Source organism: Aythya marila (genome assembly GCF_965140915.1).
Source record: "Aythya marila genome assembly, chromosome: 5".
Classification (NCBI taxonomy): Eukaryota; Metazoa; Chordata; class Aves; order Anseriformes; family Anatidae; genus Aythya; species Aythya marila.
Window position 1 is genome coordinate 25,644,899 of NC_139046.1, and position 16,404 is coordinate 25,661,302.

At 53.3% G+C, this 16,404-nt stretch overlaps 1 protein-coding gene across 1 annotated transcript; it reads left to right on the forward strand.

Annotated features, from left to right (window-relative positions):
- The first annotated feature begins 1,925 nt into the window (after nucleotides 1-1,925).
- DLST (dihydrolipoamide S-succinyltransferase) lies at nucleotides 1,926-15,254 on the forward strand. The gene is made up of 15 exons (XM_082762499.1): nucleotides 1,926-2,036; nucleotides 4,786-4,819; nucleotides 6,107-6,155; nucleotides 7,233-7,288; nucleotides 7,628-7,702; nucleotides 8,060-8,115; nucleotides 8,829-8,940; nucleotides 9,401-9,556; nucleotides 9,844-9,929; nucleotides 10,439-10,536; nucleotides 12,383-12,513; nucleotides 12,890-12,963; nucleotides 13,496-13,579; nucleotides 14,109-14,276; nucleotides 14,664-15,254. Exons 1-15 carry the CDS (start codon nucleotides 1,962-1,964, stop codon nucleotides 14,796-14,798), a joined length of 1,389 nt encoding a protein of 462 aa, XP_082618625.1. The 5' UTR covers nucleotides 1,926-1,961; the 3' UTR covers nucleotides 14,799-15,254.
- The last annotated feature ends 1,150 nt before the right edge of the window (nucleotides 15,255-16,404 follow it).

A 16,404-nucleotide genomic window follows, 5' to 3' on the forward strand; every position in this document is an offset into this window, starting at 1 on the left:
CTGGGCGCTGTGGGATGCCGGAGAGGCCACCCCGGTGCGTCCTCCCGCTGTGCTCAGGTCCTTTAAAGAGGGAGTGGGGTGGCTGGAGGCAGCCAACCGGCTGGGAATGACTCCTGAATATGCAGATGGACATCCAGGGGTCAGTCCACCTTCTGCTCCCACCCTGCTCAGCTGCCTCCCAGGCTTGCAGACACGGCACCGGTGCTGGGTTTGCTCTGTCCGTCAGTCCCCAGCCTCTCTCGTGGCAGAGCAGGGCAATGCTCGCTGGGCGATGCCTGCCTGGCTCTGCCATCCCAGGGGCTGTGCAGTGGCAGCCGAGGGGCTGGTCGCAGCTGGGGCTCACGAGGAGGCAATCTCTGGCCCAGAGAGCTGCGACCAGCCCCCTCCACGCACCCCTGCAGGGCTGTCCCACCGCCTAGCAGCACCTTGAGAGGGTTGGGAAGCTGTGGTTTGGCCTTGGGACCCCATCCAGGACCCAGGGTGCTGAATTGTTGGTGAGATAACACAAATACACCAGGCTCGAGGTAAGTGGAGCCTGCGGTGTGGAGCTCCAGGTGCCACCCAACTCCTGCTGAAGGTGCCCAGTTTCTTCTAGCATCCCCCGCCGTGGGGATACCAGGGGTCTGTGGTGTAGGAAATGGTTGGGAAGTGGAATGACATAAGAAATGCAGCCAAATTCAGTACCTTGTTTATTGTGGGATACATCAGAGACATTTCTACTGCCAGCACATCCCAACCTCACCCCCAGGACCGATCTGCCTGACGTTTGGTGCAGGAGGCAAGGAGCAGGTGGAAGTTCCCTGGAGCTAGACAAAACCGAGCTGCCTCTGCCCTTTCTAGGTCTCTGTTTAACTCACCTCTACATGCCTAACTAACACCGTGAGGTTTGTTTTATTCACTTGGTAGGCAGGCGGCTGTGGTTAGAAGCAGTTGACACCGGGTGGCCTTGCTCAAGGATATCAGCCCTCTATAGGCAGACCACAGAGAAATCCCTGGCAGAGAGCCTTCCTGGCACAGTTGCAGTGCTTTAGAGCTGTCAGCACATCTCCGAGGCCTCAGAGACGACACCCTATTGATTTTTCTTCAACCTTTTTTTGAAAATCACACTGAGGATATTCATTGCAAACTTATATTAGGAGACTCTTGTGAAGGTTGCAGTTTAGCAATGATGTATTATTAACCAATGGCTAAATTTAGGGTGTATGTGTAATCTTGACCTGGCTTCTTGAGAGATGTCTGATTGCCAGACAGACTTCATGGCTTTCCCAAGGTACTTCTTGGACATTGCAATGAGTTTTTTGGGTAGGGCCCCTTGTACAAGAAGGACATGGAGGTGCTCAAGCGGGTTCAGAGAAGGGTGACGAAGCTGGTGAGGGGTCTGGAGTATAAGGCTTATGAGGAGTGGCTGAGGGAGCTGGGGTTGTTCAGACTGGAGAAGAGGAAGCTCAGGGGTGACTTTGTTGCTCTCTATAGGGACATTAAAGGAGGCTGTAGCGAGGTGGGGGTTGGTCTGTTCCCTGATGTGCCTGGTGACAGGACGAGGGGGAGCGGGCTAAAGTAGTGCCAGGGGTGTTTTAGGTTGGACTTTAGGAAAGACTTCTTTACTGAGAGGATTGTGAGGCATTGGAGAGGGCTGCCCAGGGCAGTGGTGGAGCCACCACCCCTGGCGGTGTTTTAAAGCCGTGGAGACGCGGAGCTGAGCGACGTGCTTCAGTGCAGCACTGGCCAGTGTCAGGACAGGGCTTGGGCCGGGTGACCTTGGGGGTCGATCCTGTGACCGAGCAGCCGATACCTCCAGCAGCAGCGCCCTACCCGAGCCCCGTGCCCCCATGCCGTCCCCTGTCCCCATCCCCATCCCCCTCTCCCCGCCCCCCGCCATTTTCCCTCCTCCCGCCCCTCCCCGCGCACTTCCCCCCGCGCCGGGCCCAGTTTCCGCCGTCCGCCCCGCGGCTCCCGGCGCGATGCTGCAGCTGTGGCGGGCCCGCTGCCTGGGCCTGGGCCGCCCGCTGGGCCGCTCGCTGCCAGCCCCGCGCCAGGTACCGGGCTCGGGAGCGGGGCGGGAGCGGAACGGGGGTGGTGAGGGGGTGACGGGGTGAGGGGGGGAGCGGCGGGGCCGGGCCGGGCGGGGACGGCGGCGCCAAGGGCACCGGGACGCGCCCCGAGCGCTGCGCCCCGCGCCCTCCGCACCCCCCCCGGTGTGGCCTCAGGGGGCGGCCCCGAGCCGGGGAGCTCCGAAAGCTTCCCAAAACGCCGGGGTTGAGTGAAAAAAACGGGGTGTGGGGGGGAAACGTGGAGGCAGCGGGGAAGGGAGGGCCGGGCCCGGGTGCTGTGCGGCGTGGGGGTATGTCAGCACCCCCAGAGACACGCTGAGGTGTTCTGTGGGGCCACGGTTTGTGCTCAGCCTCGTTGCTAAAGCAGCAGCTGTGGGGAAACGGGCTGGCAAAATGATTGCTGCCTTGCTGTCCTCAGAGCCGGGCTCCTGTTGTGGCCCTGGGCAGTGAGCTGTGTGCTCCTGTTGAGTTTGGGTCCTTCCCTCTTCGCACGGCTGCAGGAGAGGTTTGTAGGACACAGGGTGCCCTGTTAGCAGGTGTTCTCCGTGGCTCATGTCACCGTGACGTGACCTGCTGGAAGGAGGCAGCTCCGTAAAGGTGTGGCCGGGATGCGGCGTGCCGGGGTCGCTCTGACACAGTGTGGAAGCCGTTCTGGGAAGTCACGTGGAGCTGGGGAGGAAAGTTGATGGCCGGGTGCGTGGGGTGGTGGCAGATCAGCCCAAGACTTCTCCAGGCGAATGCTGTGCCTTGAGAGTGACCCAGAGCGCTGGCGCCAGCTAGCCAGACCCGCCTGCTGCTGTTTTCACTGGAGAAGCTCTGGGATCAGATGCCAGGTGATTTCAGGAGCAGGTACAATCACAGTGATCCCTTCAGGGAAAAAGGGGACAGGAAACAGCCCCGTTGGGCACCCCGGAGCTGCATGTGGCACTCTGTGGTTAAGGGATGGACACGCAGCGGTTCTGCAGAACACAAGTGCCTTGGTGTCTTTCATTAGCAGCTTCCTCCTGTTAGAGCTCATCCCTCACTTAGCTAGAAGGCAGACGGGCAGAGAGGCGCTCATTTTTTCCTTAATTTTGCTGTGACTGTGGAACACAGACTTGGCACCTCTCCTGGAAGAGAGCCGCAGATGTGTTTTCTCCCAGCCCTCTATTTTAGCCCAGAGCTTCTAAGCTGTTTTTTTTAACCATACAGTAAACGTTCACTGAGGCTGTGCCTCGTTCTTAATAAGTTACAGCCTGGGATGCCAGGATTACCTTTACAACTGTATAAAGCACCCGGGAAAACATTAATGGGTAGAGGTGAGCTCGGGTTGCTTGGAGTTTTATTTGCCATTAACCTGGCGTTATCTGGGCCGCTGCGGAGTGCGGGCAGGATTTGATCAATACGGGTGCTGGGACAGTGCTGGGGATCGTGGGGCGCTGGGCTCCCGACCAAATGGAGTTACTGTGGTGTGTGTCATGCTGGTCCCAGCAGGGCCAGCTCTGCGGGCACCAGATGGAGCAGCAGGATGCTGCTGGACCCCAACACGGCTTGGTAACCATCCGAGGCAGGCCCCACGGGCTCAGCAGCCGTGCTGTGCTGTTTTTGTCCTCAGCACAGCTGGATGCAGCCTGTAGATAACGCAGTTACTATCTGGGGAGCCACGTCTGCCTGTGGGTTTGGATAGCTGAGCTGCAGAGGGGCCCGTCCGCAGCTGTTGGTTGTTCTGACGGTGCCAAGCGTTCGCTGGGGGTGCTCGTGCAGGCTGCAGCCCTGTAGGTGGTGTGGCAGGTTTAAGTATCTCCCTGGGCCTTGGTGGTTGTGCTCCCCCACATCTCCAAAAGTATCTGTGGTATTTAAGATCAGTTCTGGCCTACCCTGCTTGCTCTGCTGAAGCTGAAATCGGGCTTTTTACACAAACTTCCTTTCAGAAACTGAAGCCCTGAACGGAGTCTGATTTTTATCTTCCGTGTTTCCTGCTGGATGAGGGTGCTTTGAGCTGCTGAGCAGCCACAGTTCCAAACCGTAGCCAGCTGCATTTTAGTCATGGTTACAAAGATTTTCCCTATGGCTTGTAAAGAATTTCTAGGTTCTCCAGATATGCAGGTTCAATACCATCGAAAGGTCGAATAACAGCAGGTAAAGAAACCAGGTTATCTCGAAACGTCTTTTACTTTTGAGGGATGTTATGCTGACCTAGGAGTGCAGTCAATGATTACTGGGCGTGAAGGGAAAGGTCGCCAGAAGGTGGGATTCCTGGCTCACCCACGGCAGGAGTTGTTGTTCCAGCAAGGGGAGTCCTGGCCTCCTGCAGTTCAAAGGCTCCGTGGCCTTCAGAGAAACCAGTAACTGAAAAACAGATGCTAGGTGTCAGATGCTGTGACTGGAGGATTAAACATCTCAAAACAGGTTTTTATCGGACCCAGTAGCTACCCTTGACCTTCCATTCACAGCAAGCTCGGTGAACGGGCCTCTAGGAATGTGTTCCTGCCTGCAGGGGGATGTGTGCAGGCCAAGGTCAAAGCAGCAGGAGCTACAAGTGCAACCCAGGTCTCTCAGCCTTAACGTCACTGCGCAGGGCAGCACCCAGGAAGGAAACGGGTGCGGGTGCTGTCACCATCTCCCCGCAGCGTGCTGTGGGAAGGTGGCGTGGGCCCTGCCTGCTGGGTCCTGTCTCTGCTCCTGGGAAAAGCCCGAGCCCTCCCGGGGCAGGCCTCCTTTCCATGATACTGATGGTTCCTCTTCTCTCCGGCAGGGGAACTGCACTCTGGCAAGACGCTCGCTGTCTGGTGAGTCTTACATTTTTGTTTCCTTTCAAGCTACTTGGAACAGAGCTGGTTATGGAAAACGGGAGGAGGCTGGATTGGGGGTTACTTCTGTCAGTCATGCAGCCAAGAAGCAGTTGGTGAAATGCATGCGCTGCGTTCCCGTGTGAGTGCCTCCCTTGCCTAGCGTAATGCCACCCGATCCCTTCGGCTGTGGTGAGGACTTCACAGCAGCAGCATTGTATTTCAGGGGCTGCGGTGCTGGAAACACACGCTGCTGCAAAGAGCAGCTCTCTAATAAACTGCTTCGGAAACAATGGGTGAATGCTCACTGAAATGTCAAAGCTCGTATGCCTGGGAAGTGCTGCAGTACTTAAACTGCATTTTCCCAGAGCTCTTTTTGCTGGTTGTACTGCCTTTGTGGCGGATTACATCACTCACTGATTCTGCTGTGAGAAATCAGTTAAATCTCCTCACCTTTCTGGTTATAGGGTTCCAGGATTACTGGCTCCTTACTAGAGGATGGTGTCAACGTTGTGCCACCTCTTTTAAAAAATCCAATAAATCCTCCTGGCCCCGTGTAATTGAGATAATTATGTTCTCCAATTGCTACGCTGATTCTCTTTCAGATCAGCCTGGAAAAATGCCCAGTGCCCTGACAGAGGCAAAGGTTCAGGGTGTAACAAAACTTGCAGCGTCAGGGAATGCCAGTTGGCTGGGAGGGGGCACTCGGACAAGTCCTATTGTGAGCTTCCCTATTGTGAGCTTTGAAAAAGAAGTGTTCTTGGGCCAGGTGGTGAATAGAAAGGGATGCCAGTGGCTTGCTGCTTGGACCTCCACCCCATTTTTGTGGTTTTTATCCTTCCGTGCAGTTGTGAGGGCTCCTGGGAGCACCTCATAGGGGCCTGATGCCTTGCTGCTGTCAGGAACCCCTTAGCCCTGGCGATAACTCATCAGCAACAGGGGCTTTAGCAGTTCTGGAGGTGTCCCCTGTCGCTGTTATCTCTTCTTGTTCTGACTGGGGTAACTGCTGCTTTGTTTGCTTTTCTTCAGAGTTATCCTTCTTAGCTCTGAGGTCAAGATTTAATTGTTTTTTCCCCATCTCTTTAAATCGAAGTAAAGACAAGGCCACCATTCTTAGCGGGCTCTGGGCAGCTTGGCTGAGGTGCCTCTATCCATGTCCCCTCTTAGTCCCAAGTCTCTTCCAGGGTAGATAGCAGTGTCCTCTGCAGTTCTTATTTATTTTTTGCTGACAGGGACACCTGCGGGCTGGGTGATGTTCCCGTGGGGTAACACTGTTCTCATTCACAGGTGTGGCTGGCAGCCAGGGACTGGCCTACACCAACAGCAGGAAGCTCGTGTAAGTATCCACAGAAAGCTGTGATATGTAGAGGCTGCTCTAACCCTGACAAGACTTGGAAACTGGGAGGCTGAGTACAGTCAGCTGCCTTAAAATCCCTCTGCACTTCATAGGAGCGTGGAGCCAGCCCTAGAAAAATCTGGGCTCTCCAGCTTTTGCAGGTCAGGAACTGTGGCATGTTGCAAGAAAATAAGGTCTGTCTGGAAGCAGACTGCAAGGTAGGGTAGGGGCAGAAATGAGGAGACCAGTGATAAATTGGTCTCTACCCCGTGTTTCTCTGACTATAAATCTTTGCTCTGTGCTGGCAGCCTGGTAGGATTTCCACTGGTCTCCTGCAGGAGAAGTGTGATGGTTTGGGGAGCTCTTAGTCACACTACAAGGTTTGCACTGCCGAGGTAGTCTGCTTATTTCCCCAAGTATATTTTTTACCTTAGGAATGCATGCATAAGAGCTTGAAACCCGGGTCCGTTTGCACCAAGCAGCTTGTGTTGGAGGAAAGCTAAAGCATTTTTACTTTGGGTTTTCCAAATACGGTGTGAGTAGGTATAAAAAAACATCCTTTGAACGCTTGTGATTGCCAGCTCCCTGTGAAGGGACATGGTGGAGGGAAACAGCTGTCTCTTGGATGTGTTGACGTTGGCAATTAATGATGCATTCTATTTTTTTGGAGCAATCTAGCAACTTCTGTAGGCATGACAGTCCAGATCTAAAGGTAAAATACAGTTCCTGCACTCATCTTGGGCGTATGGCTAGGTCAGCCTTTTATCAGTATTTAAACTACAGCAGATCTGTTGGGCTGGCTCCCTAAATTAAGATTTCATAAATATCAGTTCTTGCTGAATTTCTGAGAGCGCTAGTGACTGTAAACTGAATTATTTCCATGCTTCTCAGTGGGATTGTTGCACCTCAAACCAGTAAGTAGGAGTCCCTTGGAACAAATACATACGAACAGCTGAGCAGCCTTCAAATCAGTGAAACAAGCAAATGTAAATTTTGAGCTTGAAACTGGTTCTGGCAGCCTCTAGAAGACAGTATTTTTTCTTCCGTGTTCATATCTTTCTCTCTCTCTCTCTGCAGAGTAAATAGCTCCAGTGTCTTCGCTGTCCGTTACTTCAGAACCACAGCAGTACATAGTAAGTAAGAAGTCAGGAGTCAGCAGGGTGACTCCTGTGCTATCTGTTGCTCTTCTGACAACAGCTGAAGCTGCCTTTTTCATCCTTGTGGTCCAGTGGGTGGCTGAGTTTTTGTCTCTGGGCCTTAAAGCTCGTTTGGTATTTCTGTCACTCTGTGACTTTTGGCCAGGTGGGAATTTCTCTCGTGTTCAGATCTTAACCAGCATTGAAGCAAGAAGGCTAATGTTTGATGTCTGTTGACCTGCCAGCTCTACTAGAGTCCTGGTGACAAAAATGAAGCAGTGCCCAAAGCTCTGAGCTCTGAATGCGTTCAAGTCTGTCTGTCTGCCTCTCTCACAGGGGATGACGTGGTGACGGTGAACACACCAGCCTTTGCAGAGTCAGTCACAGAAGGAGATGTCAGGTGGGAGAAAGGTAAGGACTTACCTCTTCCCTGCGATTCTCAGCACCACTGCTTCTGCACGGGAAAGCTCAGGGGTGGGCTGCAGTTCACTGGCTGAGAGCCTGCTCTGTGTCCTTCAGCCTGTGACAAACGAGGCAGTTAAGGTTAATTTTGGTTTGCAGTTACTGCCTCATTACCTCTGTCCTGGGTGATGTTGAAGGGAGATGGTTAAACTGGGAATGGGCTCTGAGCAGATTGAGTTAGACTTTTCTGTAGAAGTTGTGGAGAACCAGCATGAGAAAATTCTGGGCTAGTGGGAGACGGCTGTGGGTTAAGAAGGGGAGGCTGGAGCCTCTTTCCTCACAGAGCTCTTCATGTCTGTCATTCAGCTGTTGGAGACACAGTGGCGGAAGATGAAGTGGTGTGTGAGATTGAAACAGACAAGGTAGGAGTCTTCTGGACCAAAACTTTTCTAGTTCTGTAGTGAGCACCCGGCATGGCTCCTCTCCAGCCGAGCCTGCAGGCCCTCTCCTGCTCTTTTTTCTCTCCTGTCTCTCCTGCTCCCTTCACAGAGAAAAGCTTTTCTCACTTAGTATGAAATTTGGCTGTGCCTTGAGTGAGAGTTGTTTGACAATTCTTCCCTCCTCATGCATTTGAATAAGCATCAATGGTGCTGATGTTTGTGGGAGCTGTGATTCCACTCCTTCTTCCCACTTGAGTGCTTTAAGCTTGAAAACCTGTTTGTATTTAAACAGAAATCTGCAGAGCCTTGGGATGTCTTCAGACTGTTTTATATCCAGCCTTTAAATGTACTCACTCCTTAAAGAACTCTTAGGTTTTGAAGTTCTCGCTAAAACTCCCTGCCACGTTCTGCTTCCAGTGCTGCTGTCAGGAAGATGCTGGCAGTAGTACAATCAGTTCTGCATTGTACCCTGGAGCAGGAAGATCAGGCTTTGCGTTCTACTGCCAGCATCTCCTATGGCTCCAAGTACTGGCACAAAGTCCCAGTGGAGGCTGTGCAAACTGGTGGAAATGGTGCAAGACAGAGGTGCTGTCTGTGCCAAATTACAATGTGTGTCTGTGCATATCAGCATCTTTACTTGGGCACTTGTTCCCCATCCAGTATTTGGGGGAATCTCAAGATTTTCCATTTTGCAGACATCGGTGCAAGTCCCAGCCCCAGCAGCTGGTGTGATTGAAGCCCTTCTGGTACCTGACGGCGGCAAAGTGGAAGGGGGGACACCTCTGTTCAAACTCAGGAAAACTGGAGGTGAGTCAGACATGTATAACTTGCACAGACCTTCCTAATTCAACCTGTCTTTTTCTGAAGACAGAAGCCAGGCATTTGGAAGGACTCTGTGAGTGGCTGGAAAAAAAAAAAAAAGAAAAAGCATAGTTGTAGCTCTTCTGAGGAGGAAAGTTGCCTTTTGCTCCCTCTGGAGGAGATAGCAGCAGTAGGCTAAAATTAGCTGAGAATTCCCCTGACACAACTCCCTTCTCCACCCTCTTCTCTTTGCCATCCAGTCTCCTGCACGGTGAGGAGATCTAAGGTGTTGATGAGGTAAAACCCCACGGGATCCTCTTGGGGGGCTCCTAGCAGCTCTCTAGTGTTGAGAGCATAAAGGCAATCTATCAGAGGATTAACTTTTATCAGGTTGGTTGGACTCATAGATGCCTGACTATAGAAAGCGTGGTTGCTGTTATGATGATTGTTCTTCCTTGTCTTTTAGCTGCTCCTGCCAAGGCCAAACCAGCAGCAGCCCCTCCTCCTCCTGCAGCCCCTGAACCTGTAGCTGCAGCTGCTCCTCCCCCTGCTGCAGCACCAATTCCCACTACGATGCCACCAGTGCCACCTGTGTCAGCTCAGCCCATCGACAGCAAACCAGGTGAGGCAACAGCTGCTTTCTTCTCTTGTCAAGCCTCTTCTTCCTGAGGAGAGTTTGTAAGGCTAAAAGCAATTAGCAGGCTGGCACTTAACCTGAAAGCTTCCCTGTGTTACTGCTGTGGATGCTCCAGGCTGGAGAACTCAGCTATGCCTGGAATCCGCCTGGCCCACTTTGCAGCTGGTTACGCACCTTGTTGCTTAACACGGGGCTCAAACAGGCTGTCTGCCTCAGGGCTTTCTCTCCAGGTCCTGCCTTCCCTTTTTGACTGATGCCTTCTTTGCCCGCAGTGTCTGCAGTGAAGCCGGCTGCAGCTCCAGTGGCAGCCCCCCCTGGGGAGGCAGCGCCCAGCAAAGGTGCCCGATCAGAGCACAGGGTAAGCTGCTCGTGCTGTGGGGTCACGCCTTGTTCTGGCACAAGCTGTGAACTTGGGGCTGGGTCCGTATCTACCTGTTGGCACCCAGCTTGGCAGAGCTGTCACAGACTGGGGAATGCTCTGCGTGAGGGCACCACTTAGAGGTGGGGTGGAGAAAAAGCCAGGTCTGGTCTCAGTTCCAGGCAAAAGTCTTGTCCTGAGCTGTGCTGATGGAGAACGTACAGATACTTTGTGCATTCCTAAGAAAATTGGATTGAGCAGCCTGCTTTTATAGCTGTCTTGCTCTTCTCATATTAGCCTTGTGCTGGAAACTTAACCATGCTTGGAGTTTGAGGAACACGGGTCTGAATGGGCAGCTCCTCAACTGTTGTATTCCTCAGGGAGTCCTGAGGTGAAAACCTTAACCCGATTACTGGCCAACAAGGTGGCAAGAAGTAGAGCTTTTTGAGTTTCTTGGGTGTTTTGGATGAACTTGAGTCAGCCTCTGCTTATTTCTGTTCACTTTTCAGGTGAAAATGAACAGGATGCGTCAGCGTATCGCGCAGCGGCTGAAGGAGGCTCAGAATACCTGTGCCATGCTGACCACTTTCAATGAGATTGATATGAGGTGAGGAGCAGACCTTCTGTTTTGCCCTGCATTGGGTTAAATAGATGCAGGCGGTTGGCTTTAAATAGCAGGCAAGACCTTACTGATCCCCTCTGGAGAGACCAACAACGTGTCTGTTGGGACATCTTCCTTAGATGAGGGCTGTGGCGGTGTTGCAGTAGGAGGGGTGCATAGTTTCCTGAGGGTCTCTCATTCCTTGGGAGTCATCTGCTGCTTGTTAAAGGGTCAGCTCAATTCCTCATCTACGTGGCTCTTGGTTGAGCTTAGGTAGATGTTGAGCAGAAGAGGAGTAACTGGTGTCACTTGTGGCACCTAGGTGACACCAAGGTGCATCGTCTGCTTCCTGCCACTCCACCAGCTTACTTTTTTTGGAGTTGGGCATATTTGGCCTCCCATGAAGTGGTTTCCTGGGCTCGCCAGCCTCTCAGATGGGCATTACACAGGTCGGAGGCCCTTGCTGTCAGCTGGTTCAGCTTCCCAGAGACAGACCAACATCCTTCCCCCTCCCCTCCAGGCAGGTGGGGGTCTTCTGACTCAAGTGCTTGCACGGGCTGAGCACACTAATGGCTTTGGAGGGTGGGCAGCTTAGGTTACAGTGCATTAAGGGGAAATTGTGCCCAAATCAAATTGCCTTGTGAAATCCTACTCTGCTCCTTAAGACAAAACATGTAAATATTTGGGTCTCAGAACAATAAGGTTGGCAAAATAGTCTTGATTGGAGGGGAAGTGCTGCAGCTTTATCTCCTCTATGAGCCTCACTGAGGTGTCGCTTTACGCTGGCCTGGGGCTCTCGTTGCATCTGGTAATCTGCTTTGGATTGATTGCTGCGCTGTGGGCCCGTGAGGGCCTGAGCTGGGGCCTCCTGCTTCCCGTGGGGGGGGCAGCGTCTGAAAGGAGGAAGCCTTAATGAGCCACTTTCAGAGCAAACCTCCTCCTCATTGCTGCAGCCCTCGTGTCTTGGGAGGCACTAATGTCTTTGGGCAGTAATCCTAGCCCTAAACGAGGTTAGGTGCAGGAAAACAAACACTCTAAACCACAAAGACCCCTGCCCCTTGCTGAAACTGTCTCTTCAAAGACTTAAGGTCTCTGGAGGCGGGAGGGATGGACCATGCAATTCCACAGCATCTGGATTAGCCTACAAGAGGCAGAGCTCGTGGCCACTGCTTGGGTGACTTTTTGTAAATGTTCTCATTTCTAATAAACATGAGCAGTGGGGAAACACAACTGATTTGCTTGAGGACTGTGGGTGAACTAGCCCCTGCTGACATAGCATCTGGGAAGGCTTCTTTTATAGTCATGCAACTCCTGGAGCCAGAGAGTGGGGTTCAGAGGCGTTATTGTGCTGGCTGGCACTGGGCTTGTGCAGCGGTTGAAGTCTTTTGCCTCTTTCATTGCCTGCATCTTTCCTTCTCCTGGCATTTCCTGTTTTTTTCACTCTTCGGGGTCAGCCCTGACACAGCTGGAGCTGCCATCTGCTGGTGCTGTGCTGGTGCCAGCAGTGGTGGCTCCAGAGGCTCAGCAGGGATGTCTGCAGCTTCATCAGGCCCCAGCAGGAAATAAACCATGCCTCATCTTGCTTGTGTGCCTGGCCGTGCAGCTCATGCGGCTTAAACCTGTCCTGTTGAGCTTATGGTCCTGGACCAGTTCCTGTTAGATCCTTTGGCAGGGGCCTTAGAGCCACCCTCAGCCCATTTCATCTGTGACATTTGAAGGATTTTTCAGGAGACTGGGGTTTTGCCTGTTGGTAGTGCAGGTTTGCAGTCCTTGGGGTGACACCAAGAGCTGTTACAGAGCGAGGGAAGGATGTTTTCCTGCACTCCCTGCTGACCACTGTTGTGTTTTGCAGCAACATCCGGGAGATGAGAGCTGTACACAAGGATCCCTTCCTGAAAAAGCACAACCTAAAACTAGGTTTCATGTCAGCTTTTGTGAAAGCTTCAGCTTTTGCTCTGCAGGACCAGCCCGTTGTGAATGCAGGTGAGTGGTGACCCTCGCTGGTGAGCTGCACGTCTTGTCAGTGAGTAGGGCAAGGTGGGCCAGTCCAAGGCAGGGCTAATAGCTCGGGCAAGCAAGTCAAACACACAGGAAAGAGGGGGACAGAGTCCTTTGGGCTCCACCTGATGTTGCTAATGCCCCTTACAGAGGTAGGTGACACCTTGCCAAGAGCCCTGTTAGCAAAGCTCTGTCCTGGCACTTCTCCTGCAGGAGCAGTAAAGGCTCAGTATTCTCTGGAGTTACACTTGTGCTAGAGATGAGCAAGTTGTTAGGATTTAATGGATATTTCTGGCCTTTTGAGCTCTCAATCTGGGGTGCTGTATCCGTAACGCAACTTTTTCCTTTTTTTCTCTCTTAGTGATTGATGACACGACCAAAGAGATTGTGTACAGGGACTATGTGGACATCAGTGTTGCTGTAGCAACTCCCCGGGTAGGTACCTTGGATGCCTTGGCCGTGTTCCCTGCAGCCTCGGGTTTAGGATGGGTGCTGGCTCGCTTTGAGTCGACTCAGCTTTGAGCCCCACTGCAGCAGGAACTGATGAAACTGCTCATCTAGGTGTGTCTTTGGACTAACCCTACTGTACTGTCCCACCATTTTGTAAATTATATTACTGCTTCAAAGATATTTTCCTGTCCAGGGAGAGTATGGGATGGAGATGCACATGTTGAATGATTTGTCTCTGTTGTAAGGCAGAGGTTTGGTTTGTCTCACCTGCTTTTATGGATGTTGATTTGGGATATGAACAGTCCTGGCTGTGTGACGGGTTTCTGTACAAAGATGAAGTCTGATTTACTCTGCGGGCCCTTTGAGGGTGCCATGCCAGGTTTCCTGGCAGGCTGGCAGGGCGCGAGGCGGCGGTGCCAACCACCTGCTGTGGGCTGAGGCCAGGCTCCTGCCCGGTGGCAGCTCTCTGTTTGTCACTGCCCTGAGTTTGCTGATTGTGCACTCTGCTTCCCCCTAGGGTCTTGTGGTTCCTGTCGTTAGGAATGTAGAAAATATGAACTTTGCTGACATAGAGCGAGCTATCTACGAGCTGGGGGAGAAGGTAAGTGAAGGTGGAGGTGGTTTTGGAGACAGTTGGGAGGAATGGAAGGAATTGAGGGTGCTGGACAGGCGTGAATTGATTCAGTCCCTGTGTGGTGTCATCTCTGACCTCTAACACACTGAGTTGTGTTGCGGGGAGCGATCCAGTTACAGCTGCGGCCGTGCCATACCTTACAGGACAGATCTATCTACTCGTTTGAGGCCTTCTGGAAGGGCAGCTCTGTGTTAGCGACACGGTGTGTCTTCACCTTTGTCTTTGGAGGCCAAGGCTCAACTCCCCTGGGATAAGAAGTCTCCTGCAAAAACAGGAGTTGGAATCCAAGGCAGGAAAATCCTTCCCCAAAGACAGCACTGTTCAGGTTTAAAACCAGAACGCATTTTCCAGTAACTTATGCTGGTTTTCAGCTGAACAAATTAGTTAGCGAAGCTCTGGCTGTCAGCATTTATTCCTGGAGAGGGCGATCATCCAAACCCTTGTCCGTTGTGTCCTGTGATGTGAGCGGCTTTCTAAGACCTTGCCTTTCCTCTAGGCACGGAAGAACGAACTGGCCATCGAAGACATGGATGGCGGCACTTTCACAATCAGCAACGGAGGGGTTTTTGGGTCGCTCTTCGGGACACCTATCATCAACCCACCCCAGTCTGCTATCTTGGGCATGCATGCCATCGTTGACAGGCCTGTGGCTGTTGGAGGCAAAGTAAGTAGAGCTGCACAGGAGGTTTCAGAGGGCTCAGAGCGCTGAGGACCACAGCCCACGTGCTTTTTCAAGGGGGATGATGTTACTTTCTACAAGGCTTTACGGTGAAGGAGGAGTGGGGCTAATGGGTGAAGAGCTACTTGGTTGGCACTGGTACTTGCCTGAGGTGTGCAGGGGGCTGTGCTGTATCTGTAAGGGGGACAACTGAATAATCTGCTTGTCCAGGAAGGGACCGAGTCCTGTGTGGTGTGCAGTGCCAGGCAGGAGGCACCCAGAAGCCTCTTGATTCAGGATAGGAAAAAGCCAGGCCCTCCCAAATTCCGAGGAGGGCCTGGGGCAGGCAGCAGGGCTGAGCACGCTAACGCCCGTCTCGCTGTTCCCCTGCAGATCGAGGTGCGGCCCATGATGTACGTGGCACTGACCTACGATCACCGGCTGATCGACGGCAGAGAGGCAGTGACTTTCTTACGCAAGATCAAGGCAGCGGTGGAGGATCCCCGCGTGCTGCTGCTCGACCTGTAGAGCAGCCACCCCCCCACGCCACCCCCCCAGGGCAGGGCCGCGGCACCAGCAGGGGCGACGCAGGGCATTGGGGAACTGGCAGGGCTCATTCCAGTCTCTCTCCCTCCCCTGAGGTCGGAGGTGTCCCAGAGGGGGTGGCGAGGATGGCTCCTACCTCCTTCCCTGTTCTGTTCAAGGACGGTTCGGTCTCTCACGGGGATTGCTGTGCGGTGGGCCACCCACTGAATGGCACTGCCTTTCCAGAACCGTCTCTAGGGCGTCCTCTCCCTCGTGGCACCAACCTCTCACCTCTAGCTTGTCCTATACCACTGGAAAATGCTTGCTGCTGCTGTGCTAGGGTACCCTTCCCTGCCCCTCCGAGGCAGGTTCAGCTTTATTTCCTAGCACTGAGATTCCTGGGGAGGGGGGAGGAGAGGAAAGGCTGCTGTTCTGTCCCTGTTTTGCTTGAAAATATTTCACACTCACTCATCAATTCTGCAAGGGCGGCCTGGGGTCCCCCAGGCCGACTGCAGCAGAGTTTTTGATCAGAGCAGGGCTGAGGTAGGTGCCATGCCTCTGGCAGTGCCCTGGTTACACTCCCACCTCGGACAGGAACGCAGCGGTTACATCTCCCCTGCTTTCCCGTGGAGATTTTGTTTCTCTCCGGCCTGGCCAAGAACGCTCGTGGCCAGGGGGACAGAGCACACAATCTCTGGGGGGGTTAACACCGTTCCTGGGGGTGGGGGGCACCCGTTTCACCATGACCTGCCCAACACTCGGCTGAGAAGCAGCCCCCAGCAGCTGGCCTTGTGTCACAGCGCACCGATGGTGGGGCCGGCTGCTGTTTTCCTGCCTGCGAGGGCTTGGCCTTCCTCCAGCGAGGAGGGAGCTGGGGGGCAGGCCTCTAAGTGTAAGGTGTATCCCAGCCCGAGGCTGCTGGTTTTGGGGGGGGGTGGGGGGCAGTCCTTAATCCAATAGCGCACACATGTACGGGGGGGGCGAGGGGGTTGCTAGTGCCTGCGGAGTCTATTACTCGTACCCTCTCTACACAGAACTTGTAACTAAAAGTATTTAACACGGCGGATTTTAAACAAAATAAAACTGGGCAACGACTGCGAGGCGGGGTGTGTTTGAGGTGAGCTGGTTCTGGGGTGAGGCCTTGGGCAGCGGCAGCCTCCCCAGGGCAGTGTAAGCAGCCGGGTACTTGCTGGTGAGAGTAAGCTGAGGCTTCTCTGGCTCTGAACTCTCCTGTTCTCAAACCCTCTGGCACAGAATTGGCTCTTCCCAGTAAAGATGAGGTTTGAGGGCTGGAGGTCATCCTTTTCCTGGTCTATCAGCAGAACCCTTACGGACAGCAAGGAAATCCCAGCATTTGCTAAATGACGCAAGGGCCAAGAGGGACACGTACGGAGCTGGAGCTAGGTCAGTTTTTCCCCAACACAACAGTGGGGTGTTGTAAATCATGAAAGTGAGACAAAGGGTAGAAAGGGGTTGGAAAGAGAGAAAAAAGGCAAAAAGATCAAGGAGGTGTAAAGCAGAAGCTGTCTCAGCTGTGGTGCTAACAGCGCTTTCCCAGGGAGCTGTCCCTGCTGGGGCATTAAGAAATCATTCCTGGTTTGGGGAAGGG